Below are 24,923 nucleotides of genomic sequence, written 5' to 3' on the forward strand. Positions count from 1 at the left end.
TTATAAAGGGGCCCTAAATGATAATAAAAAACACGTACATATTAATACACTAAATATTTACTTGCATAGTAAAATAATTGTATTTTTTCATTGCTATACAGCCAGATAATACGACAAATCGCTAACCTTAAACACCCAGCCGTTCGTAAAAGTTGAAGGCAGTATAGTACTATAGTAATAGAACAAAAGCAAAATCATTGAACCGGAATTGATGGCTTGAAAGCTTTTAGCGCGGGGCCCTTGAAAGTGCGGGGCCCGTAGCTACTACATATGTAGTACATATGTAGTAGCTACTTTTAGCTACTTTTGCTGCTCGGAAAATCCGGCACTGCGTAGCATCGCCGTTTCAGCGGACGGCGCGCACCAGTACGGAGCCCGGCGGTGGTATGGCGGGGCGGCAAAACCCACCACCAAACTAGGCACCAGGCAGCATCTCCAGAGCGGTGGTCGATAAAAAGTGACGAAGTGGCTCCAGCTATTTTTGCGTCTAATGTAACACCCCCCCCCCCCTCGTCACCGCTGCCTCGTGCTCCCCTATTTGTTTCCTGCTCCCCCCACCCTCCTCGTCTCCCCCACCGGCTTCACCTAGACGTTCTTCATTCACTCTGCTGACAGTCGGGGGGGGGGGGGGTGGTTGTGGGATGAGCACTGAGTCCCGAAGCAATGGCGAGAGCGCCACGTTGACTACATGCCCCGGAGCAGAAGTGGCCCCCGGCACTTCTCATGGAACAAAGGCTCCTGCCACGTCGCGCGACGCCGCGGGAGATGGCGCAGCGTGAGATCCCGACGACCCCCGCCGGCTCCATAGATGTGCGGGCGGGAGGGTCGCAGGTCATCGTCGCCATCCTAAAGGTCACGCGGACAATGCGGACAAGTTTATTGCTACCGCGGTGCTTTCTGTTGCAGCGTTAAACGAACAAACGAAAAACATCTAATTGACGTTTAGCTGAATTTCAAAGTTGGGCATGAGCATGTATCTTTGGTAACTAATTGACTGTAGGATTAATCGAGATTAATAATATATTTGTATACTGCATTTACATTAATTGTTTATTTTGTTTGCATGCATACTCGGTATGCTGTTAAACTTCTTATACAAATTTCTACTAATTATCTATTTGAAAATGATAAGATGCAAAGTCATAACGATCCAATCTTTGGCAATTTAATGTCCATTATTATTTTCCCATTTTTACACGTGTTTTTGTGTTTCAGTATTTTCTGGGCGGGATACATTTTAAAGTTGTGATTTAGGACGATTGTTCTAATGTGTGATGTCGGTCTTGAAATAATAGTTTCTTTAGCTAAAATAAATGAATAGATACTGTTTTAAGTATTATTTTAAATATGCACAACTCTATATGTTGAACAAAAAACGTAACACACTTGTCAACACACACTGCCTTAATTATATATCATCAGTAATGTTTCTGGCAATTGCCCTTCTTCATAGTACACAGAGAGGCCAAATACCCAATACTAAGTAGCTACTATTTGCCGATTTAAGAACTGGCAACATTTTTTTAAAACATGTAATTCTCACCAGGCGCCATGGGTTTTAGTGCAGCCTCCAACTACGATTAACTCGATCTCTCTGGACTCTTTGTTCATGTGCCACGAAGAAGGGCCTTTGGCTAAAATGTTGCCCATTTTATATATGGCTATACTTTTTTATTTTAAGGCAGTGATTTGATGAGTGTGTTGAGTTTCTTTGTTAATAGTGCCTGTGCAGTGTGCACTAATGACAATGCAGTATCACCAAATAAAGTGTATTAATTTATAGATTTGTATACGTTTACTGTAACGTACGTATGTATGTAAATGAATGTATTTTAATGTTTCCCATAGACATGTAGGCGTTTATACTGCTTAAATGAATGGGTGCGTTGTATTTCTCATAAACACACCGGTTAAACCCAATGGCAAGCCTTGATTTAACTGCACAGAAGACAAGAAAAAGATTTGCTGTATAGCCTTAACAAACTATTGGGGCAAGTGCTGTTAGCGAACACCTATGAAGGCCAGCAAAGCACACGAGGGGGTGGGTGGCCAGCACCACGCACGTTTGGCCACGTTTGTATCCCCAGTGCTGATGTTTTGCACACACAACGCACCAGGTACTATTTTTAGGCTAAGTCGACCTAGGGGAGGCCCAGGACAAATTCAGATATCCATCACTGCTATTTTATGTTCTCAGGGCAGAGAATTATCAGAGCAAACCCACATTTAATCTTGTTGAGTCATTTTTTGTGTGCACGGTCATTGGTGACCGGGCTGAGTCCATGAACTCCACTGTACACAACACTCGTTGTGCATGGTGGTCACTATCCAAGCACGATGCAGGCTCATCCCTGCTTAGCTTCTACAATCTGATGACATTGGGCAAATTACAGCTGATTTAGTCACAAGCACAGCATACAATATACACGTACAATAAAAACAATTTTCGGCCACAGTAGCTATCACACTGCACGATGGGCCCAGTTCAATGAGTTTGATTTCTGACTTTGAGAAACATCAGTGACGAACGATATCTGAAGTAGTCTTGGGCATCACACCCCCGCCTTCACCACCTCGCACTGATCACCATGGTGAAGTATGGTCAAACTCCGCCCGTAACTTGCAGTGAGTGGATTGATCAAGGGCTATATAATCGATTATAATTTAGCATGTTTGGGTACGTGACTTTGCTGCATCTGGAATGCGTTCGTGTATCTGTTTGTTATGCTACGTATGTGCCTGTAGTCTGGAGACTGGGCTGGCCTTCAGTTGGCTGTGGCCCATCCTTACCTTCTGGAGCTTGGAACTACCCTGGGGCAGGCTCAGAGGCTCCTGGAGGATCACAGTGCATTGCAAGTTAATCTGAAGGTATTCAGTGATGACAAAAACCTGTGGCCAAGTGTAATGCACATATATTTTGGCCTCACCATAGGACCATTATTTATGCGCACGTGGGCGATGCTGCCCTGGTGTAGTGATTAACACACTGGAATTCATCATCAAAACATTTATTTATAATGGAGGAATTCGATGAGCTATAAAGTTATTTTTCACAGATGTCCAGAGGTCGCTGGTTTGATTCGAGCTCCCGGTGTGGCAGTTGAAAGATGGTCAAGTTTATCAAAATCCCACTTCCCTCTGATAACCTGATGACGGACGCTTGTGTTGCGCCCGAAACGTCGTGATTTATTTTATTTTATACCTACGTGACTTTACCGAAAGAACCAAAGAGAATGGATTCCTGCAGTCACGAAAGCTTCAAATCAAGAATCACCACAGTTAGTTTAACACGTAGGCGGCTTTCGCGACCAATATCATCCATAATATTATTTTTTTTTTACCAAAAACCTATATTATGGATCAACACAGTTAGTCGATCGTTCAGGTCACGTTTGGTGGGGTAAAGTGTGGCTTCCTCCATCTCTTCCAATACATCTGACTATTGTGGAACAGTAGGCCAAATACTCCAGATGAGGCTCTCGAAAGCTCCCTCGAGTGGAAGCCCTTCCACCAGGAGTGTCTGCGAGAAGTCAATCGGAGAGCTGAAGCTTTATTGCTTTACCGTCATGCACGCGTATTCTGACGAGGTGTGGACAACTCCTGCAACGTCTGGGAATGTCATAAAACTTGTGCCAACGATGTAATTAATGTAAGTCAAAATGCTGCTGGCACATTGCATTATGTGTGGACCTGAGGTCAATGAACCCATCATATATCTTCTTTGGTTTCTCTCACAACTCAGCTCCAAATCCAATTTCGTAAAATACTTTAGATGAGGTAAAGTATTTATCATTTGGTAATTAGTAAAACGAGTGCTATTCTTTGCAACTCTGCTGGATTTCACGACTCCCTTCAGGAGGGCCCTGCATTGGAATGTTTGTCCTAAATCCATCCACGAGTGTTTGGCTTCATGAGGAAACTGGACTACCCACAAAAAATGGATCCTCCTGAGAGGATAACATCACTGTCATCTACTGGTTATACCTCACCAACCCCGCACCTACAACACCTGGCAATCCACTGGTGGTCACCCATCCAAGTAGAAATCACACTTAGTTTCCGAGATATATATTAAATCTCATGGAAATATGGCGATTTGGATGCGCTAATTACGCTCGTTTAGTAATTACATGCAACTTTTCGCATGTTAACCGCTGCAGAAATTATTTTTCTCATGACGTGGGCTTCTCGCAATGCGTGTATACACGTTCCTTTGGTGTTTCACTGTCTGACCACTCGCTGCTTCAGGAACGCGAGGCAGAAGTATGGCACCTCCTGGAAGGCGTCGATGTTGAGGCCGGGTCGGAGGGAGGGACAACGCAGACCTCCGATGTCCTGGGCCAATCTTTCAGGCTCGCCTGGGAGCAGCTGAGCACGCTGATGCATAGCAGGCAGGCCCTCCTCCGCCAAGCTGTGGACTTCTTTCAAACGGCTGCCGAGGTTTGGTATTGCAAGACGCGTCCTCGCTCACTCACAGTACTCTGCGATAGCCCTCACGGCATGCTTCCGGACTCGACCGCATGCTGTTCTGCGTGATGTCTGACGTTTCATTCCATGTGCTGGGAGCTTCTTCAGAACTTGACTTGGAATATTTCCAGTGCCTTGAAAAGGTTAATCAAAAGCAACGAATATTCGGCCTCAAATTCGATTTTGCAGAACACTTAAATGTAGTACAGTGTTTAGTATTTGGCCAAACAGTAAAAGTGTGATTCTTTGCTCATCAACCTAATTTCAAGATTGTTTTTTGAGGAGGTTCCCTAGAAGATATTGAGTGTTTGGCTGCATGTGAGAAAAAACCGGAGTACTCGATTGCACACCGGGGCGTGTATACATTCAGCTGCTGAACAATATGCCGGCACATGGAGTGAAACGTCAGACACTGTGCCGAACACACACAGCACAATAGAAACCCACGTGGGAGAACTGCACGGCGCAACCGCGAGGAAGTATCCGGCACTCTGGTGTTGTAACGTGGTGCGTGAAATCCTGTGTGTGGGTACGCTTTCACACGACGTTTTAAAATATTACTTGGATTTTACGCGGAACAGTGGTTTTGTTTCCGAACGTATCAACGCGCATCGCTGTATGATTAACGTTGACGCTCTGCGAATTTATTTCATGAAAACAAGTTTTCAGATAATATAGAACAAGCCAAACAGCTGTTGGAAAAATGCCAACGATCAGAGGATGTGGGTGAACTCAAGGATTATTTGGCGCAGCATGAGCTGATTCAGAAAGGTAAGTCGCAACACGCCTGTCATTTATATCTCTCATGGTTACGATTCCATTCAAGAATCATTAATTTATTTACGTGTTTACAGGTCTCGCATGAACTAATTACACGACCAATTTAATGCGTGAATAAATCGGTTACACTACGCACAATAGAGTAATTGATTTTAACCGATGCATCTATGTATTGTTATGCCCCAAAGGTCACAACGGAACATTTGTACATTTTATTTAATGGGTTCTTGTGATGCCCTCCAGCCACTAGATGCCACTACAATCACCAATATACAAGAGAAAATTACGCGTAAAAATCATGATTAATCCATTGAGTTGTCAGGGCGGGGATTGTTAGACCTCTATCTTTACGCACGTATGAGACTTATTGTGGAAACTGCACGAATGGCGAAAAGGTGGGGTGAACAAATTATAAATTACATTTACAATAAAACCTTGGATTGCGAGTAACTTGGTCTGCGAGTGTTTTGCAAGACGAGCAAATTTTTTTAAAACAAATATTAATTTGATAAACGAGCGACATCTTGCAATACGAGTAGTGGGTGTATACGCCTTGTCTGCCGAGCGTCACGTGACCACAACTGATATACGAGTGCTTTGATATACGAGTGCTTTGGATTACAAACACGTTTGCCGAACGAATTATGCTCGCAATCCAAGATTTTACTGTATAAGTAATTGTCAAAACTAATTTTGCACAGCCACACATAAACATTCTGATACGTTGCATAGGTGGAGCGGTGCTACAGTGCTTGCGTGTACTGACTGGGCTGTAAAATAAAAAAAACTTTAGTTTCATTTGTAATTTTTTGGTGATTTGTTTACATTTCTTATACTTTGCACTCGTTTTTTATTTGTTTGTTGTCGTAACGTTCTGACCCACCCTGACTTGACATCTGTGACAAAAAAAGAGCTTTATAGCTAATCGGATTCCTCCAGTATAAATACATCTATATTCTGATTCCGGAGAACGCAGGGAGCCTAGTTAGATTTGCGGGCCATGGCTAACGTCAATGGCGAGCAACGTCTGATCGAGTTCTCAGTTGTCCTCCCTTCGCTAACCCGCACTGCCTGGCGCCGGGGGGGAAAGTTCACGGTCAAAAGCCTCCACGATCAATACTGCGTAGGGAGCCTTACACTCTGCATTAGATTGACAAATAGGTTGTGAATTATTGTATTATTATAAGTACATACTTGTGCGATCGATAACTCGTAGGCAAAAGCACGGTATTTTAACGCGTGAAATGTGTGTTATTTGGACTAAAATAGAAACGAATCGCAACAATTTGAGGTGAAATGACAATGTAAATAATTGCGAAAGGCTAAAATATGATTAACGTAAAATAGTATGAGGTTAGAAATTAATTAAGGTAATACGATTAGAAAATGTGAACATGAAATGCTATTATGAAGAGGTATGCAAACTATTGAATACAGAAGCTGTGATGTTATTTTCGGTAATAAAACCCCTGGGCATGAATGTAGAAATTTTCCTTTACCTCTTGGCTAAATTGGAGGCATTAATGGATTTTCTACAATTCACTGAAATTGATATTTCCATATTAAAAAAAAAATCCACTTTACAATCCCATTAGCATTGCGAATGTTTTCCTACGACGATTAAAAATATACACACAACAAATTGCGGCGTCACACGCAAACGCAATACATGACGTGCATAATTTGCACAATGCACGCTTACGGCTGCACGAATGTGCCACGCTTAATGCGAAGTTACGGCTCTCAATTGCTCAGTGACCACGCGGAAACTGGTCCCAGTAAAAACCCCTGACCAGTTCTACTCAGCCCCGTATGTAACGTCGTTTCAATGGGGGGGGGGGATCCAAAAATTCTGATAAGTGACTCGGCAACGGTGAATGTTAAACAAACTTGAAACCAATGTTCTTGGTTCTTTCCGTAAAGTCACGTAGAAGGGAAGTAATATAATAATAAAAATAAAACATTATAAAATAATATTATATTTTTATTATTTTATTACTTCCCTTCTACGTGACTTTACCGAAAGAACCAAGAAGATGAATCCCTGCAGTCACGAAAGCTTTAAATCGAAAAATTGAAACCAATGTTTAATGCTACAGGACTTAGAATCTCAATTTCGGAGCTTTCGTGACTGCAGGAATTATTCTTTGGTTCTTTCGGTAAAGTCACGTATAAAGATAAAATAAATAATAGCATACTACGACGTTTCGATTGCAACACAAGCAATCTTCATCAGGTATAAAAAAAAATAGCAACAAAAATCTAACCAGAAAACTATAGACAGACATACAAGCAGACAGACATCACAAAGACACAGAGAGAGAGCACGTATCAGCAGGACTTAAGTTCTCTCCGTCTGGCTCTCTGCCGAAAATGTCACAGCTTTAATTTGTGCGGTGGCAACTGGACATCTGTGGAGAAAAGCTTTACAGCTCATCGGATTCCTCCAGTATAAATACATATTATGATTGTCCAGCCTCATCCTACATTTGCAGACAGATTGCACGTAAAATTATCCTTGCAAATTAAAGTAAGTAGGGCAGAACCTTCAGCAGGGGGTAGATGGATCAGCCAGCCCACTGCAGCCTCCCCCTTCCCACTGATTCTACAGGGCTGGTGTGGTTGCTGTGATTTGCTTACCTTTCCTATACTCTTCTTGGTTCTTTCGGTAAAGTCACGTAGAAGGGAAATAATAAAAGAATAAAAATGAAACATAATACTGTAAAATACAATTATCACGACGTTTCGGCCACAACGCAAGCAGCCGTCCTCAGGTGAAGAACAGGTCTGTCGGAAAGACGCTGTTTTCAGACGCTGTCTTTCCGACAGACCTGTTCTTCACCTGAGGACAGCTGCTTGCGTTGTGGCCGAAACGTCGTGAGAATTGTATTTTACAATGTTTTATTTTTATTATTTTATTATTTCCCTTCTACGTGACTTTACCGAAAGAACCAAGAAGATGAATCCCTGCAGTCACGAAAGCTTTAAATCGAAATTTTCCTATACTCTGCACTCCCCTTGTGTTTTTTGTATTATTTGCAGTTGTAACGTTTTGATGCGCCCCGACCTGGCATCTGTGAAAAAGAGCTTCATAGCTCATCGGATTTCTCCGGTATAAAAATTATTCTCATTCTGATCCGTGTGACGCTCACCTCCCGGTCCATTCCCGACCGCCTGTCTGCCCATCGACCCGCTTGCCCTCCTGCCTTCCAGTCCTAGCGGCGGCGTCTGCACGTGTGACATCCCAGTGTGCGGCCCTTGTGGAAGAGCTGCAGGCGTTCAGGCATCGCTGCCCAAGCATTGCCAGCGAGAGCTGCTACCGGCGAGGCTTGCGCAGAGGCCGCATGAGGCTGGAGACACTCATGGAGATGCTGCAGGAGCGATGCCATCACCTGGAGCCACAGCTGGAGCAACAACGGGCAGAGCTTTCCGTCGCTGTTCCGATTTACTGCTGGGACCAGGAAATGGATAAGGTGCTACGGTGTTCGCAAATACTGTCATCGGGTTGTCGTGATGTATCGTACGTAGCCAACCGTGCTAATTGGAGGCGCGTGATGTGCAAGCGCGACAATGTATCCCACGATGTAAGGTCCATGATAACCTTATCCGTTTTACAACAAGTATAACCCGTAAAAACAAAGTTTTTCACTTTAAATCCTTTATATGCGTGGCGGCTAGAGTCCTCTCGTCCTCTGGCTTGAGATGGCTGCCACCTATGGGTCAGATGATTGCATTGCACCATTAAGCAATTGGTAATTAAATATAATATTTTTGTCCTAAAAAGTGTAACATTTTGGAATGTTTTTTTCAGGAACATTAATTGTCACGCACAACGAGTCTGTGTGGAAAATGTTAGCTCGATTGGATCACGGGAAGTGGGTTAAAAAACGACCGAAAGATTTGCACGGTCGTAAGCAAGCAAGCGAACTTAATATAAAGGATTTAAAAATAGCATGATTTCGAAATGATATTGTGGTCATCGCAGCTAGTTTTTATTTTTGCTGACAATATGTACGAAACAACACTCGTCCATTAAAGTTGTAAATTGCTTGCTCATGCCACGGCTGGCAGAATGGACCTCCACTTACAGGGAGCTCTGGAGAGCACCTCGGTTGGATATTTATGGCCAACTCCTGAGTGCTAGCCAGACGTTTTTAGAAGAAAAAAATAAGCAACTGCCATCCAAATAATTTACTGCTTTGAAAAATGTTTTGTGTCCAATTAATTGACAGCATGGTAATTAAATGATGGAATCATTTCTTAGTTCGGTTCATTACTTCTTGGGCAACTGACAAGATCTACCCTTATTAGCATTCATATATTTGTTTAACAGTGATGAGAATAATTATGGCGAGCAGTTATTGGATAAAAAACGGTTGAAGAACATTGAAAGGATTTTTTTTCTGCACTCAAGCAAACAAAAACCCCCCAAAAATGTGAAATTATATCGAAAAGTTACGGCTGAAACCGATCTCGAGATTGTAGTTATATCGTGAAATATGACATCGTTATCACATTGTAGAAACATGCATTGAGATTATTTAGATTAATTTGGTGCTATCAATGTCCAAATGATGGGCCACTTTGTTGAGCTATGATTTGCGACCAGGTCGCGTCTGAAAGATACATTAATTCCCCAGTGCGCTCTGCCTAGTAGCATGGGGATGGTTTAATTTTATTTTTATGCGTTTGGGTGATTTGTTTACCTTAATTGTACTTTGCACTAATATAATATTTTTGTACTGTTTGTTATATTGTAACGTTCTTACCCGCCCCTACTGAACGTGTGAAACAGAGTATTATAGCTCATCGGATTCCTCCAGTATGAATACATATTCAGATTGTGATTCTGTATTGTGAAAGTTTGTATCGCAGCGACGCTGGTGATGGTTCACACCTACAGTGACGTCACAATTTGGGATTGTGGACACTGATCAAGAACGCACATTTTTTGGGGGGCTTATTTTACCGTCTTGTTTGTTTCGTCGGTCATTGTTTTCTGCTATAATTTTGTGCATTTTTTTCCTGTTCCGTTGGCGTAAATGTAGCGTGAAGCACATTATTTGAATTACATTTGCATTTAAAAGGCTTCATATATTTTCTCACACACGAGTCAATCCGTATATCATGAGTGTGACATATATTTAAACGATCATTATATTCCTAAGTGAATATTGTGCGTAGCACTTTTATTTACTATTGCATTATCATAAATACGTTTTGTAATCTCGATGTGATGTGTATGATTACTTCACGTATGTAATGTGTTTCATTATAATTTGGTTAGATGTTTTTATTCTCATTAAAATTACCCAGTGGTTTAGAGATCACGGAGAGCGCTATTTGCAATTGGAAGACGTTGGTTCCTGCCTGATGTTTTTATTCTTATTAAGATGACCCAGTGGTTTAGAGATCACGGAGAGTGCTATTTGCAATTGGAAGACGTTGGTTCCTGCCTGCAAGAAAACGAAACACTCCTCGAACTCTACGAGGATTTCAACGATAAAGCGAAGGTAACAAATTGAAGTCTAAAGAAATACATGAATTACGTATTTTTTTGCAAACAGCTTTGAGAGAAAATACAGGTAGGTTTTGATGGTCGTGTTGTCAAAGTTGTGGATTTGTCCATGCTTTAGAGGGGGGTCGGGTCCACTACTGATATCCCAGATTTTAATGTAGGTTTCGGCCACACATGATTAAGCCGGGTTCTCATGTGTAGCGAGTTGATGGTTTCACCCCAGTTACAAATTTATTTGCGCACAAAAACAAAAATTGCATTAAACGTGTTTTTCCCCCATAAAATTTGGATGCATTGCATTTTCAAGAATAAAACTAAATTTGACTTGAATCAGGCATTCCTTTTGTACCATGGTGTGTGGTAGTGTGCTAGGTGTGTGGATAAAGATGAGCATTTAAAGGAGTGATGCACTGCTCTGAGTGGTTCGAATGGATAGTTTGTCTCACGACACAACACGAATGGCAGAATTGGAATATGCAGAATATCACATCCCTGCAAGATAGGTCAGCAACAGAGAGTCAAATTCAGAGAGTCCAAAGCGTCAGTTAGTGATGGGCACGCGGTTAGGCTAACAGTCCAATCACAGATGTGCAGGTACACCCGCAGATACCAGGAGTGAAGGCACCAGTTGAGAACTGTGCAGTCTCTATGTCCTGCGTCGATGCCTCCTCCCTTGCAGGCCACTGATGCGAGCTTCTTCAAAAGCTTTCGGGCCATTGCGACGAATGCACTGCCATTTCGAACATGATGCTACGGGGGGGGGGGGGGGGGGGGTGCAAGAGGTGCCATTTCGACATGATCACATGGCTCGAGAATTTGCGGTGTATGCCAATGGTGCCCGTGTGTTGCCAGGAGGTGGCAGAGGAGGTTCAGAGCCTGCTGCATCAGGCGGAGGAGATGATGGCACGAGAGGGCTTCTCGGAGGAGCAGGCGGTGTCACAGCGTGCCCAGGGCATCCGTTCCCTCTGCCAGGAGTTCTGGAGGCTGATGGCACAACGGAGGACTGCCCTACACCAAGCACACGCCTTCTTTTGTGCTGCCAATCAGGTTTTTATCATCATGATCATCATAATCATTTGATGCCATTTTCATCAGTGATAACACCGGTCAACACACTTTTACTGGCATAAGGTATTCCAACGGTTGTAAGGTAATTTTGGGGTGCTGATTCCAAATCTGGCATCAGTTTTTGTCTATCACATCAGGTTTTTGAGATATCAAATATTGCATTTTCAATAACAACTGCAGAAGAAAGATATTAAATAAATGTGGATATCTACATAAAATGATATTATAAACACACTATCCTAAAAATACAGCACCAGATTTTAACACTAAAGCAGTCACTGACTCGCAACAACTTGCAATCATAAGTGACAGAGTTAATTTCGGGTAAAATCAATGAAAATGGGGTATGCCGATAGCATAAAAATGAGATGGGATAAAGCAAATCTGAGATCAGATTTGGAATCAGCACCCTGAAATTAGTCTAAAACAGCTGCAAAAGTCCAGGCCAGAAAAAACTGTTTTTTTTGTTGACCAGTGTAATCATTACCATCATCATAACTTCTAGATTTGAAGTTTTCGTGACTGCAAGGATTCATACTCTTTGGTTTTTTCGGTAAAGTCACGTAGGTAAAAAATAAAATAAAATAAATGAAAACAACTAAATTAAATCACGACGTTTCGGGCGCAACACAAGCGTCCGTCATCAGGTGGGAAAGCGTGGCCTGCTGATGATGCAGACTGTTTTGTCTGCATCAGCAGCAGGCCACGCTTTCCCACCTGATGACGGACGCTTGTGTTGCGCCCGAAACGTCGTGATTTAATTTAGTTGTTTTCATTTATTTTATTTAGTTTTTACCTACGTGATTTTACCGAAAAAAAAAGAGCATCATCATTACTATCACCGTTATCATCATCCTCGCTGTCATCCTGATTATTATTGGCATTATCAACATGATCACCAGCATCATTTTCATTATCGCCATCATATTATCACCATCATATTCATAACTAACATAATCATCATCATTTGGATAATCGTCATCCTCGTTGTCATCATCCTCACATCGTGATAAATGCTTAACTCTCTGCTAGATTTAAATTATCGGATGAACAGGCTGTATCCATTAGTCTCATTCCATTGCAGCCCTTATCACACAACACATTTGCCCTTTTCGACCCTGATGTGATCTTATATTGCCTGCTATCCCCTGTTGGCCTCTGTTGGCTCGTTTTAATTAACAAAATCAAATTAATCAATGACACCTGCATTTATTTGCTACTCCCCATACATTACACAAATCACAGAGATATTCCACTGCCTGCAGGTTAAGTAATTATTTTGGCAGTCACTTAAAACATTTACATTTGTTTAGTTCTTTATTGACCAGATTCATTTAAAGCTATTTTGTTCAGGGTATGTCATTAAAGGTGCTCAGGCTTTGTTACAATCTTAAAAAGGAAAAACAAATAATTCTGACCCAGTTTTACTCACACTGTTATAGCGCAGTTACAATTGTATTTGAATTGTTTTCATTATAATAAAAATCATCATCATCATCAGCCATGGCCTATCCACTGTTAGATGAAGACTTACCCAAGCTGTCACCATTTCTTACAATCCTGCAATGGGATAATACACTTAATATCTGCGCATAAGCTGATTTAATCGCTCCATCTCCGCGGCTGATGTTACTCTCGGACGCATTTCCACTCATTGGCTGCCGCTACCCTCCATTATTCTTGAGCATCGGCCATCATTGACTTCCCGCGACGCGTCCTGCCCAAGCCACTTAATTGTTTAATGCATTTTAATTAGTTTTGGTTTTATTTTACATCCCTATTTAATTCATGCTTTACCCGTCAGCGGGGGGGGGGGTTATAGGAATGCATGATTAAGTGAGCCACTTGATTGGGCAGCAGCGTGGGCCGTCATAGACGCAGTCTGTTTAAGCGGTGAGTCTCCGGGGATTACGTTTGGGACAAATGAACAGAAGGACAAGGGGTAGCTGTGAAACGAACTCCTCTGATGAATGCAAATCGAGCCAGCGGATAAGGGACGAGCACGTGCATTATCTTCTTTTCCTGCAAAATTTGCACGGGAAGAGTCCGTAGTAAGTAAATGCAAAGTGCAATTTGATTTGTTCTCCCAAAAGCACTCCTCTCTGTCTCTCTGTTAGCGAACTGCTACCTCCAGTAACCAACTCGTATTAATAATACACGATGATCCATCATAGAGGTTTTTGGGTTAGATCGTGTAAATATATAAATGTGTCGTTAAACCCGCCACCTCCCGACACAGCCACTTAGTAAGGTTTGTCACGTAAACAAAACATGTCATTTCGTTACTAGTACAGCACACCGGTGTGTTGGAGAACAAACCCACAACAGTTACAATTCGAGTTCGACGTTTTGCCAGTAATTACAGCGAGCGTTTTCAGGCGATAGCCAGAGTTGTGGAGAATTCCTCCTGTTTCGGTCTTAAATAGAGGGGATAAAACGTGACAAACCTTACGAATTGGCTGTGTCGGGTGGTGGCGGGTTTAACGACACATTTATATTTACGCCACCTAATCCAAAAAAAAAATCTATATTACGGATAGTATTGGTCTGGAAAGCCTCCCACGTGTTCAACATTACACGGTGAGTTTGTTTGCATCTCGTATCACGTTCCTTCCACGGAAAAAAGGCTTCCCCTTGCTCTCCAGAAGTCTCGCCTTCTCTTACACTCAGTACGTCTAGGCTAACGATCTAGCCCTCCTCTATGTTATATCTCGTATTTTATTTTTATGAATAAAAAAAATATTTTTATAAATAAAAAGAAAATATTTTCTAATTACAAAAAGAAAATATTTTTATTCATAAAAATAAAATATTTTACTTGGACAACCCCTTGAGGTGGAACCTCCCGTCTGTTGTGTTATCATATACAGCAAATTGTCATAATTACTTCAACTTACACATCAAGGCATTAAATTTTTTTCATGGTTTACATTTTCACTGTACCATCTTCATCCTGTTGACCATTGTTGAGACCGCACCTAAATTAGTTATTACATTGTATTTTCTGTTTGTTGATATTTCACCTGCTCTAATAACCGATGAATTTGTTTTGTGCTGTACATATATGGATTTGTCCTTTCTGTCTGTTAGCTCGTTTTGGAATTGCACCTTAGGCAATGCCAATGGCTGTGCCTTGTTGATTGCTCTCTTGAAGAGGCAGTGAGTTCTCGTTTCCTAAAAGAAACTCAATCATCCGTTTTTGCGCCATGATTCTGTACTGCATCTAGGGATATCTTTACGTTGTCATGCTAGATTAAAATATACAATTTCCAGTTTTTTTATTCACGTACCATCAATTATGCAACTGCATCTCACAACGCCGCGCAATTTACAAACGCTCAAGTGCATATATTAGGATGTTTTCAGCCAACCATTGAGTGTTTATTCACGTGGGAGGAGACCGGAGGACCCAGAGGAAACCCACGTATGCAAGGGGGCAACGCTCTATCCCATACAGATGGGACATATGAACCTTATGGCGGTACCCCGAGGTTCCCACAGCACCCTGGCTCTCGCATAATGTCGGTGATGCAGTCATTTTTAGTCTGTTGATGGTGGGCGACGCGGCAATCGACTCATCTCGACGAGCTGTACACGATGCACCACTATGGTGCGTACCGCGAGCGTTCAGGGTTTCAGCGCAATCGTCCTCGCTGCATTTCGACATCGAAGTAGTAGCACCACTGATTTCGGATTGATTGGTACCCCAGTCGCAGAGTTAAGTACACCCCTGGAAAAGAAATAAAATATTAAATCGCCTCGTCCATTAAATAAAATGTTGGAAAAATTTAGTAATTCATGTGTATATCGCTCAGCACTATTACTATCATGGGGGTATGATTTGGCCTAGAGGGGTATAATTTGGCCTAGGCCGTTTTAACCCCGGGTATGCTACGACCTGGGGGTATACTACGGCCCGTTACACCGGGCTGCCCCCACCAATTGCCGTAGAGATGCATTATTTGTATTTGTTGTTGTGTTGTCCCAAACAATAACTATTTAATTTTGCTCATGCTGTCCTGGTGCAACAGATAATTTGCAAACCGCGGTGCAGTCCAATACAAGCCGACTCTGCCCAACCCACTCGCCGAGACCCTACGCTGGCCCCTGACTGCCACGCACAAAACATTGCTCAGATGTCTGTGCTCGTGCCACGTAACACCGAGTTTGCCTAATGACTGAAAAAAATATGCTGCCATCACAGAAGCCTACGTGATTCACTGCTTGAAGCTGTTGTTGTGTGATGGGCCGGAGGCCGTTCTCCGGCTCGGTGGCATTCATTAGCACGGCAAATACGCGCCTGTGTTATGCGCTCGCAAAGCCAAGGAGAATAGCTGCTGCTTATGTGATTAAACAATGGGTGAAATGGTGATATTTATAGGTGGGAAATTAAAATCCCACTTCGGTCAAGGGTATATATTAATTATTATTTCAATCACATTTGAGACTTTCCTAATGTGCCGTTTTGTTTTATTGATCCTGTGTTGAAATGCTCAATTTCTGTGTTCTCTATGGTGTCATAATTCGTCCCAGATTGCCCTTCTGATTTCAGTGGGCTTTTGGCTGGCTTAAAATAAGGGTTTCTGTATGGTTTAGCTTTAAAAGCATTTAATTTTACAATATAACAAAATAAATGCTGCATTTTCACCAATCCGTTTATGTCTGACTTTCAATGCGAGGAAACATTAGGATCTGCTGATTTAGCCTGCTTCTGGAATCTTGTAGTCCAAATGCAAATTGACAATTATGATTCTAGATTTGAAGCTTTCGTGACTGCAAGGATTCATATTCTTAGGTTTTTTCGGTAAAGTCACGTGACTTTACCGAAAAAAACCTAAGAGTTTGACAATTATGCCCTGTCGTTCAATGCAAATTAATGCGTGCAGTCAGTAATCGTTGCTTTGTGTTTTGCCCATTCCAACGAACCTTTGGCAGGCTTCAGATGCGCTGGCCAGACTGGAAACGCAGGTTGAGTTGATCAAGTCAAGTTCAAAAGGACTGGCAGCTCAGGCTAAGGAACAGCAGGACATCTCAAATGCCATTAGGGATGTCATCGCCGAAGCTACAGACAAGGGCACGCATTTTCTGGCAGCAGCAGATGGAATGAGGTATTGAAAAGGAAAAGATAAAGGTGCAATTTCATTGCTCATGCCACTGCTGATGGAAGGACCTCTACTCTCGAGGGTATTTTGACCTTCTCTTTGATGCTGGCCAAGATGTCTTGGAACATGTGGGAGTACCCACACATTACCCCATCACATGCAATGTGCCGATTGACTAAAATGTGGAGGCACTACATTTAAATAAAATATATATTGCATTGCTTTGACAAGAAATTATCATATAATTACTACGCTGGTGAAGGGGTAGCAGGACAGGCTCACCAGCTAAGCTCTGTACATTGGCAGCGTTTGGAAGGACCACAATGTTACACGATTTTGTTTACGATAAGCTTCCGTTTACGAATACGTAAATAATTGTAAAATTACTTCAATCTTAAATTTTTGTCGTAGAGTATCAGTTTTAATGTAATTTCTCATTACTTATCCATTGGGATTTCCATATATTTTTAATAACTTTTCTTTAGGTATCCGGTCTTGAAATATATTGCATTGTTTAAACCCTACTACCTAAATGCTATTGCATTGCTTTTGTTGAAATTCCAGCATATTCAAAGATGTTGGACTGTCCTGACATGTTTTGATTGGCTTGTGTCTTAAAATTCTAAAACGCCATCTTTAAAAAAATAAAACTCATGCATTTGCAACGCACCTTAATTTGTTTATGTGGCATGCTTTGAAAGTTAAATTAGACTGAATCGTACATTGGACCGCCATTGTGATGTGTGTGTGTATTAATATTCGTTCATGAAAGGGTCTTGGATCTGGGTTTTCAATAATTTCCAATTATTGTGTCTTCCTTACAATGAAACTGAATGACTGATCAAAAAACATGTGAGGCCTTGCTCATTAATAATGTATGCTTCGTGCCCCTGTTATAGTTTGGCAATGTTGCATTTGGTTTGCCTTGCTGGTGTGTCTGTACATTTTCGTGTAGGTCTTTGTGTGTGTGTGTGGATGTTAGTGTTAGTGTGGCAGTTAGCATGCTGCGCTACGAACCCCTGCTGACTCGAGTTTGATTCCCACTCACGGTCAACACCAGTGACGATTATCTGAATAGGTTCTAGGCCACCCCTAGGCCAACTCAAATGAGTACCTGGTGCGATGTGTAAAAACATTGCCACTTGGGAGACAAAGGCGGTCAGGCGTGGTGCGAGCCACCCACCCCCTCGTGTACTGTGCCGGCCTTCATAGGTGCTCGCTAATAGCACTTGCTTGCAAGTGTTGTGTGTGTGCTTGCATGCATATGTGTTTGTGTGTGCTTGCATGTGCACGTGTGTGTATGCTAACGCATGTTCATGCGTGTGTGCATTTCTCTGCTTTGTATTTATTGTGCGCGTGTGTGTGAAAGCATGCATGTGTGTGTGCATGTATATGAAGTGATAGCATGATGGTGCACTGTGCCACTGCGGTTCCATTCCCGGACACGGCTAACATCAGCGACTAACAATATCTGAACCGATCCTGGGCTTCCCCGAGGTCAACTCGGCCTTAAATAGTTACCTGGTGCAGTATGTGTAAAAAAAAAAAGACATCAGCACTGGGTAGACAATTGCCACCGGGCGTCGTGCCGTCAACTGCCTTCCTGGGTGCGTGCCTGCAGCAGTCTGTTGGACGCTACGTTCGGCGAGTGTGGTGGGGGGATCTTTGCTGTTGTGTCTGCGCGTGCCGAATTCCAGTGGCGGGATGGACGGAGCGCACAGGGCGCTGGACGGCGTGAAGCGGAGAGCGCAGAGGCTGGAGGCCGCGTGCACAGCGCCCATGGAGCTGTGCCTGCAGCGGCAGCGTCTGCTGTGTCTCCTTCAAGAGCTCCTCGAAAAGGTCAACGTTGGTCCATCACTCAAATGCTCGCAGGGGAAGAGAGAGAGAGAGAGAATCACCCCCCCCCCCCCCCATGATATCGAATTTTCGGTCGATTGTTGCACATCCACGAATAAGAAAAATTGCGTCGGTATTGATCAATGGTGAAACATAGAAAAGTAACTGAGATGAATTGCGCGTTGATATGATTGCATCTTGGGCCGTCGGTGGCGGCGTTAGTTTATTGCTTCGCGGACTATATCTGCTCTGTAATTGCGGAGTGAAAGGGGTTAATGTGTCCAGAATACACTGCTTGCTTTGATAGCTTCCTCGTGATTCTTGTTCCCTTGTGCTCTCTTCGCATCGTAGGTCACCAGCAGCCTTCAAACTAAATATGAACCTGTTTTGAAAAGTAAATGTGATGTGCTCTCCTCTGAATATGAAAACATCCTGGACGAACACGTGCACCTGATGGACCTATCAAAGGTGTGTTTCGCACATGCTTCTCGGTTAAAAGCTGTCACGTACAGAGCCACGTTTCGACCACCTTATTTCTATTTGAACAATTTCTACGACATGCGCAGCATTGAAAATAGAATATCGTCATCAGCCATTATCAATATACTGCTGGATGAAGGCCTCCTGAAGTCTTCGATAACAATCCATCTAGCACCTGCACACGAGGACGTTTACATCGCTCCATCGCCTGTGTTTCTTATCCACGTCGTGACGGGTACTGCAAGATCCGACCATGCCTATCCGGTGCTCACTGAGCTGATTGCTGAACGAATACATTATAGGGTTGCGCTCATTACACACAAAGTGCTTGCCACAAATTAAGCACGATACCTTGCTGATGTCGTCAAGGAGCGTAAACCATCACGCAAACTCCGGCCATCCTCGTAGTGGATTTTGGCGAACCATTGAACAAAGATGGTCACTGCATCTTGCACTTTCACATGTACTTCTGCGACCGTCTGGAAAGCTCTTCTTCCGATATTAGGAAGCCACTGGAGCTATGCACTTTAAATCTAGAGTGAAAACTAATTTCTTTGGAACTGCTTTTTGCGTTTAGTTTGTTCTTCCCCTGCACTTCCGATAAGCACGGTTGGCTACGAAGTTCAACATACATATATACCAACTGATTTCTGTTATGAAGTTCAGCGTCCCAATTGCACTCAAACCTGCTCCTCATTCACCTCTCTATTTCATCATAAACAGAATAGCGGTGAGCTTTGCTTTCTCTCATAAGGTCCCTTGAATTCCATGATGTTACTGCCTGCGTTTGTAATTTGAATTTAAGATAATTCCCTTTCATTAGAGATTTTTGAGCTTTGCTTTCTCTCATGAGGTCCCTTGATTTCCATGATGTTATTGCCTGTGTTTGTAATTAGAATTTAAGATAATACCCTTTCATTACAGATTATTTTTAATGTAAACATTACTTTTGTTGACTTAGTAACAACAAACAGAATCACCCTATTTCACCCTTTGTAGTGGAATGTCGGTTATTTAAATGCGGAGCACCTGGTCCTGTACACCATGTCCGAGTCAAGGTGCTCCACATTTAAATAGAGCTCTTGTGCAGAAATAGAGAACTTAAAATAGCATGTCTGCAATTTAACCATTTGGTGCCTGCAGAACGTATACATGCAATGTACAATTGCATACATTGTGTACGTGCATAAGCACCACACTGCAGACTAGGTCGCCCGAGTTCAATTCGCACGCACAGCTGAGAGAAGTGGTGAATATCTGAGCCTGAACCGCACCTCCCCTAGGTGGACTCAGCCTTAATATGAGTACAGGCAGTCCCCGGGTTAGGGAAGGGAAAGGTTCCCAAGAACGATCCGTAACCCGAATTTTTTGTATGTCGGAAACTGAACAATTTCCTCCCCAAAATCAAAGATAAATTCCATTTAGCTTAATTCCAGTGAAGCTGGTGCGAGGCATAAGGCGGCTGCCCGCCTCACACCTCCTTGCTCCGCGGTATTCATTCGCAACCTCACCGCGCTGCACTACTTGCGCTCACGTAACTAACGTGACAATTTCCGCGTATTTATATTTTCTTTTAACATGGTTTATGGGGAGCATATCCGTAAGGTCTCCGTAAGTAAGGGTTTCCGCAACCCGGGGACTGTCTGTACCTGATGTGGTGTACTGGAGAGACAGAGGCGTGGGTGTGGTTTCTGGCCAAGCTGTCTCCTGGCCTGAATAGATGCTCGCAAACAACGCTTGCCCCAACAGTCTGTGTAGGCTATGCATAGGCTGACAATATGTATGTGCAAACAAAGTTGTTGTCTATGCTTAATATAGCTGTCCCATATATATGTGTGCATGTATGCCAATTTCAACAATTAACAATATCAATACTTTCTTGAGCAAATCGTAATGTGCTGCAAAAAGGCATTCATTGGTCATATGTTATCATCATAATGCTCCAAATGCTTTTGATCACTTTAGCAAGCCATCATTCCATGGCTAACCCAGACTGGTCCATATCTTTACTGCTCGTGATACAACTTGATTGTGTTGCATCGATAAAGTTGTTCCATTGTTTTTTTTTGTATTAAAACCAATGTATAGTATGTTAAACAATGCAGTCGTGCAGGTTGGCTTGGGATTTATTTCTCAGACATTGTGCTATGATATCCGCCTCCGTGGGCTGTTTACTAACAGGATGCACTGCTTTCGGCGTTCTGGGTGGGTTATTTGTCTCTTGACAAGACAGCAACAGCACCATGGAACTTCCGTTTGATGTGCACGTGATATGTGTAGGTCGCGTGTGGATGAAGAAAGTACAGAGGGACGTACGATCTGACTGAACGAGCGTCTCTCTGTTGTAGAAACTGAAAGAGATATTAAGTGGTTAACATTCTTCTTGGATTCATAACATGGATACGTAGCATGGGGTTGCTTGATTGGATTTTATTACTCCTAGACATTACGGTACAATATTTACCCAGTAAACATGCAGCGTTGAGCCAATATTGGCATGTTGTTGGAACCGTTGGACCAGCGTTGGCCCAACGTACCATGTGTACTAGTATGCGCATGCAAAACTGCCGCATCTGATTAAAATCTCCAACTGCTCAGCACTTCCAGGTCTCGGTTGCACTCCTTTGGTGATCGGACTTTTGTTAGCGTGGCACCTAAGTTCTGAAACACTTTGCCACTTGAAATCAGCCAATCAGAGTCGGTAGACATATTCAAGTCTGCTTTGAAAACCCATCTCTTTAAAGTGGCCTTCCCTCTTGAGTTTAGTCGGTTGCCCTGGTTCTGTTTTTGTTTCCTGCTTTTCATGCATCGCACAATTGCGATCCTAGGATGCAATGCGCGTTATAAATTAGAATTATTGTTGAAGTCGTTGCTATTAATCGGCGCCAACAAAGTTAATTCACTTGTAATTACCCGTTGCTGCTACACATGAACTATGTGTCTGCGCGCATCGAGGCGCTGGCCGTGGTGCTAATTAAATCTGTGTCTTTGGCAGGATATTGCAGGTGGCGTCGACCAGATCACGGACCTCATCACGCAGCTGCGACAGCTGGAGGCGCCTGACATGGAGGCGCTTGAAGAGAAAGTTGCCCGATTGCGTGAGCGTTGGACCTGCATGTACGCGGATCTACAGGAGCGTACAGAAACCATACAGGCGTATGTGGCCTTTCTCAACTCAGCCAAAGAGGTATGAGAAAGGGTCGTCACCCATACCTACGCACATTTGCATTTTCTACTCAAGTGAAGTCACAGGAGACTGTGCAGTGACACGTTTGCTGATTTTGCGTCGTATCCGATGGCACAAATTACAATTTACAGGAGAAATCCTCATATCTTTTGACCTCGCTGGATCTCTTCAAAGAGCATAAACCATCATGCAAACTGCGGTCATCCTCGCAGCACCGGCTTTTGGATAGCCATCAAACAAAGACGGTCACTCCATTGAGTGCTTTCAGATGCGCGTCTGCGGCCGTCTGGAACGCATTCCTGAGGAAACCACTGGAGCTGTGCACTTTTAAATCTAGATGGAAAACTCAATTCTTTAGAACTGCTTTTTGTGTTCAGTTTGTTTTCCTTCTCCCGCACCTACGATTTGCACAGTTGGCTACGTACGGTGAGAAAGAAGTTCGACATGCATACATCCGCGGTGATATGGCGGGGCCAATATAACGGATTGTATTATCTGTGTGGCTATCCGTGAATTGAACTCCTATCCATTGGGGTAGAAAATCGCGGATAACAGGATTAATTTATCAGCAAGCCGCTTCGCTATGAATTTTGGGTAAAGTCGAGGATAATGGAAATAAATAGTGTGGAGTTGCGGGTAATAGGGCTTGTAGAGAAGAGTTCTCCTCTGCTGTACCACACTGTCAAATTGGCTGCGTGTTCTGTACGTTGTGGTAGAATGAATTGCATTCACAGATGTCTCATATTTGCATATGAATGAAGTGCATGTCATTGTAAATGTTGTCTCCATAGACGGTGTATGCGCAACATCTGAGAGAATAACCAAGAAATAATACAAATAAAATATATTCCTTTAAAACGTGTTTTAATTGAACACGTTTTTTTATGTTTACAATTACTGCACTGTACTCTACATTTGTACTGTACTGTGGTGCTGGAGCTACATCATGGGTAGCAGAGGGCAATGTAACAAAATCCACCGTTGTACTGTAATACCCACGCAAGTCTATGCTCCCTACCTTACCTACCTGCACTGACCAGCATTGTAAAGTATGGTCATGTAACCCGCACCACCCGCATGGCATTGGCGGGGGGCTTCCTCCAGAAGTAGATTGACAAAAGTGGCTGTACTTGCGTATCCACAGAGGTAATTGCACATATTTGCAAATGTGATTTCTAACTTTGATCCTTACCCACGTGGCGATTGTTCAATTTTAATGTGCAATTTTATTTTCCTTGCCCAAGCTTGCATTTATTTTCTTGGTTCTTTCGGTAAAGTCACGTAGAATGGAAATAATAAAATAATAAAAATAAAAGATAATAAAATAATTCTCACGATGTTTTATTTGTATTGTTTTATTATTTCCATTCTACATGACTTTACCGAAAGAACCAAGAAGATGAATCCCTGCAGTCACGAAAGCTTTAAATCTAAACTTGCATTTATTGTTGAAAAATCAGCCGGAATCTATGTACTTTTGTAATTTGCAGTTATATACTTTATACTGTAAAAAAAAATATTTGTTATTTGTGACTTGCTTACATTTCCTATACGTTGTACTCCTATCAGGTGTTTGCATTGTTTGTTGTTGTAACTTTTTGACCTGCCCCGACTGGACATCTGTGAACACAAAGCTTCGTAGCTCATCGTAATTCCTCCTCCAGTCTAAATACGGATTCTGATTCTGATTAATCACAAGCAACAGGAGTCCAAGTGTTCATGAAATATCAACAACAACAACAACAACGCAGATGGAACGTCGCAACCCTGTTTGTAGACGAATGGAGGCCGTGGGATGTTAGCCGACGCTTGTGCGTGAATTCACTCTTCTTGATGCACCCTCTTTCACAGATTGGCGAATACTCGAGGTCAATGGAGGATTTCTTCAAGGCGGAGTTGACGAACGTCGGGCACGAGGAGCGGGCGATGTTGGTGGAGCAAGGAAATTCCAAGTGGAGGACGACCCTTAATGCGATGGCGTCCTCACGCGACCTTGGCTCTGGCTTCATCACAGCTGTTGCGCTGGTATGGCATTTGCACGATTTCCGCATTTAATCATGGGCGCATTGTGTCTTGATTGATTGATTGATTGGAAAATAATGCGCGGCCAAGTCGGACACTTGCCGTGCTGTAATGGATAGCACACGCAGTCCAGAGTCTGCCGGTTCGATTTCCCCACGTGGCAGTGAAACAGCGGTGCAAGTTTATTTCATCCCTTCCTGCCTCTGTCCACCCAGAAGTATAAATGGGGTACACGAAGCTTAGTCAATTGTCAAGGTCTGACCAGTGTGGAAGAGTAGGCCGAATACGCGGCCTACTCTGTGGTTCTTAACCTGGGTGCACGCACCCTCTGGGGGTGTGCGAGATTCCCTTTCTGGGGGTGCGAGACATGGCCAGATTTTTTTTTATAAGGCAAATCATCGAAACACGAATTAAGCATGGGCCCGTAAGTACGACTACTTTTTTTCTTCTTGGTTCTTTCGAT

General features: G+C 42.9%; 1 protein-coding gene across 1 annotated transcript in view; it reads left to right on the forward strand.

Moving 5' to 3' along the window:
• Nucleotides 1-716: 716 nt before the first annotated feature.
• CCDC141 (coiled-coil domain containing 141) overlaps nt 717-24,923 on the forward strand; it is a 42,607-nt gene continuing 18,400 nt past the window's right edge. The window contains exons 1-12 of the mRNA XM_078603946.1: nt 717-852; nt 2,746-2,868; nt 4,249-4,440; nt 5,130-5,238; nt 8,461-8,720; nt 10,641-10,760; nt 11,618-11,812; nt 16,769-16,941; nt 18,633-18,774; nt 19,123-19,239; nt 22,247-22,438; nt 24,290-24,463. Of these exons, the coding sequence (XP_078460072.1) occupies nt 724-852; nt 2,746-2,868; nt 4,249-4,440; nt 5,130-5,238; nt 8,461-8,720; nt 10,641-10,760; nt 11,618-11,812; nt 16,769-16,941; nt 18,633-18,774; nt 19,123-19,239; nt 22,247-22,438; nt 24,290-24,463 (1,926 nt within the window). The 5' untranslated portion in view covers nt 717-723. The remainder of the gene's footprint in view (nt 853-2,745; nt 2,869-4,248; nt 4,441-5,129; nt 5,239-8,460; nt 8,721-10,640; nt 10,761-11,617; nt 11,813-16,768; nt 16,942-18,632; nt 18,775-19,122; nt 19,240-22,246; nt 22,439-24,289; nt 24,464-24,923) is intronic.

The sequence above is a fragment of the Lampetra planeri genome, chromosome 21 (genome assembly GCF_965212315.1).
Source record: "Lampetra planeri chromosome 21, kcLamPlan1.2.h2, whole genome shotgun sequence".
NCBI lineage: Eukaryota > Metazoa > Chordata > Hyperoartia > Petromyzontiformes > Petromyzontidae > Lampetra > Lampetra planeri.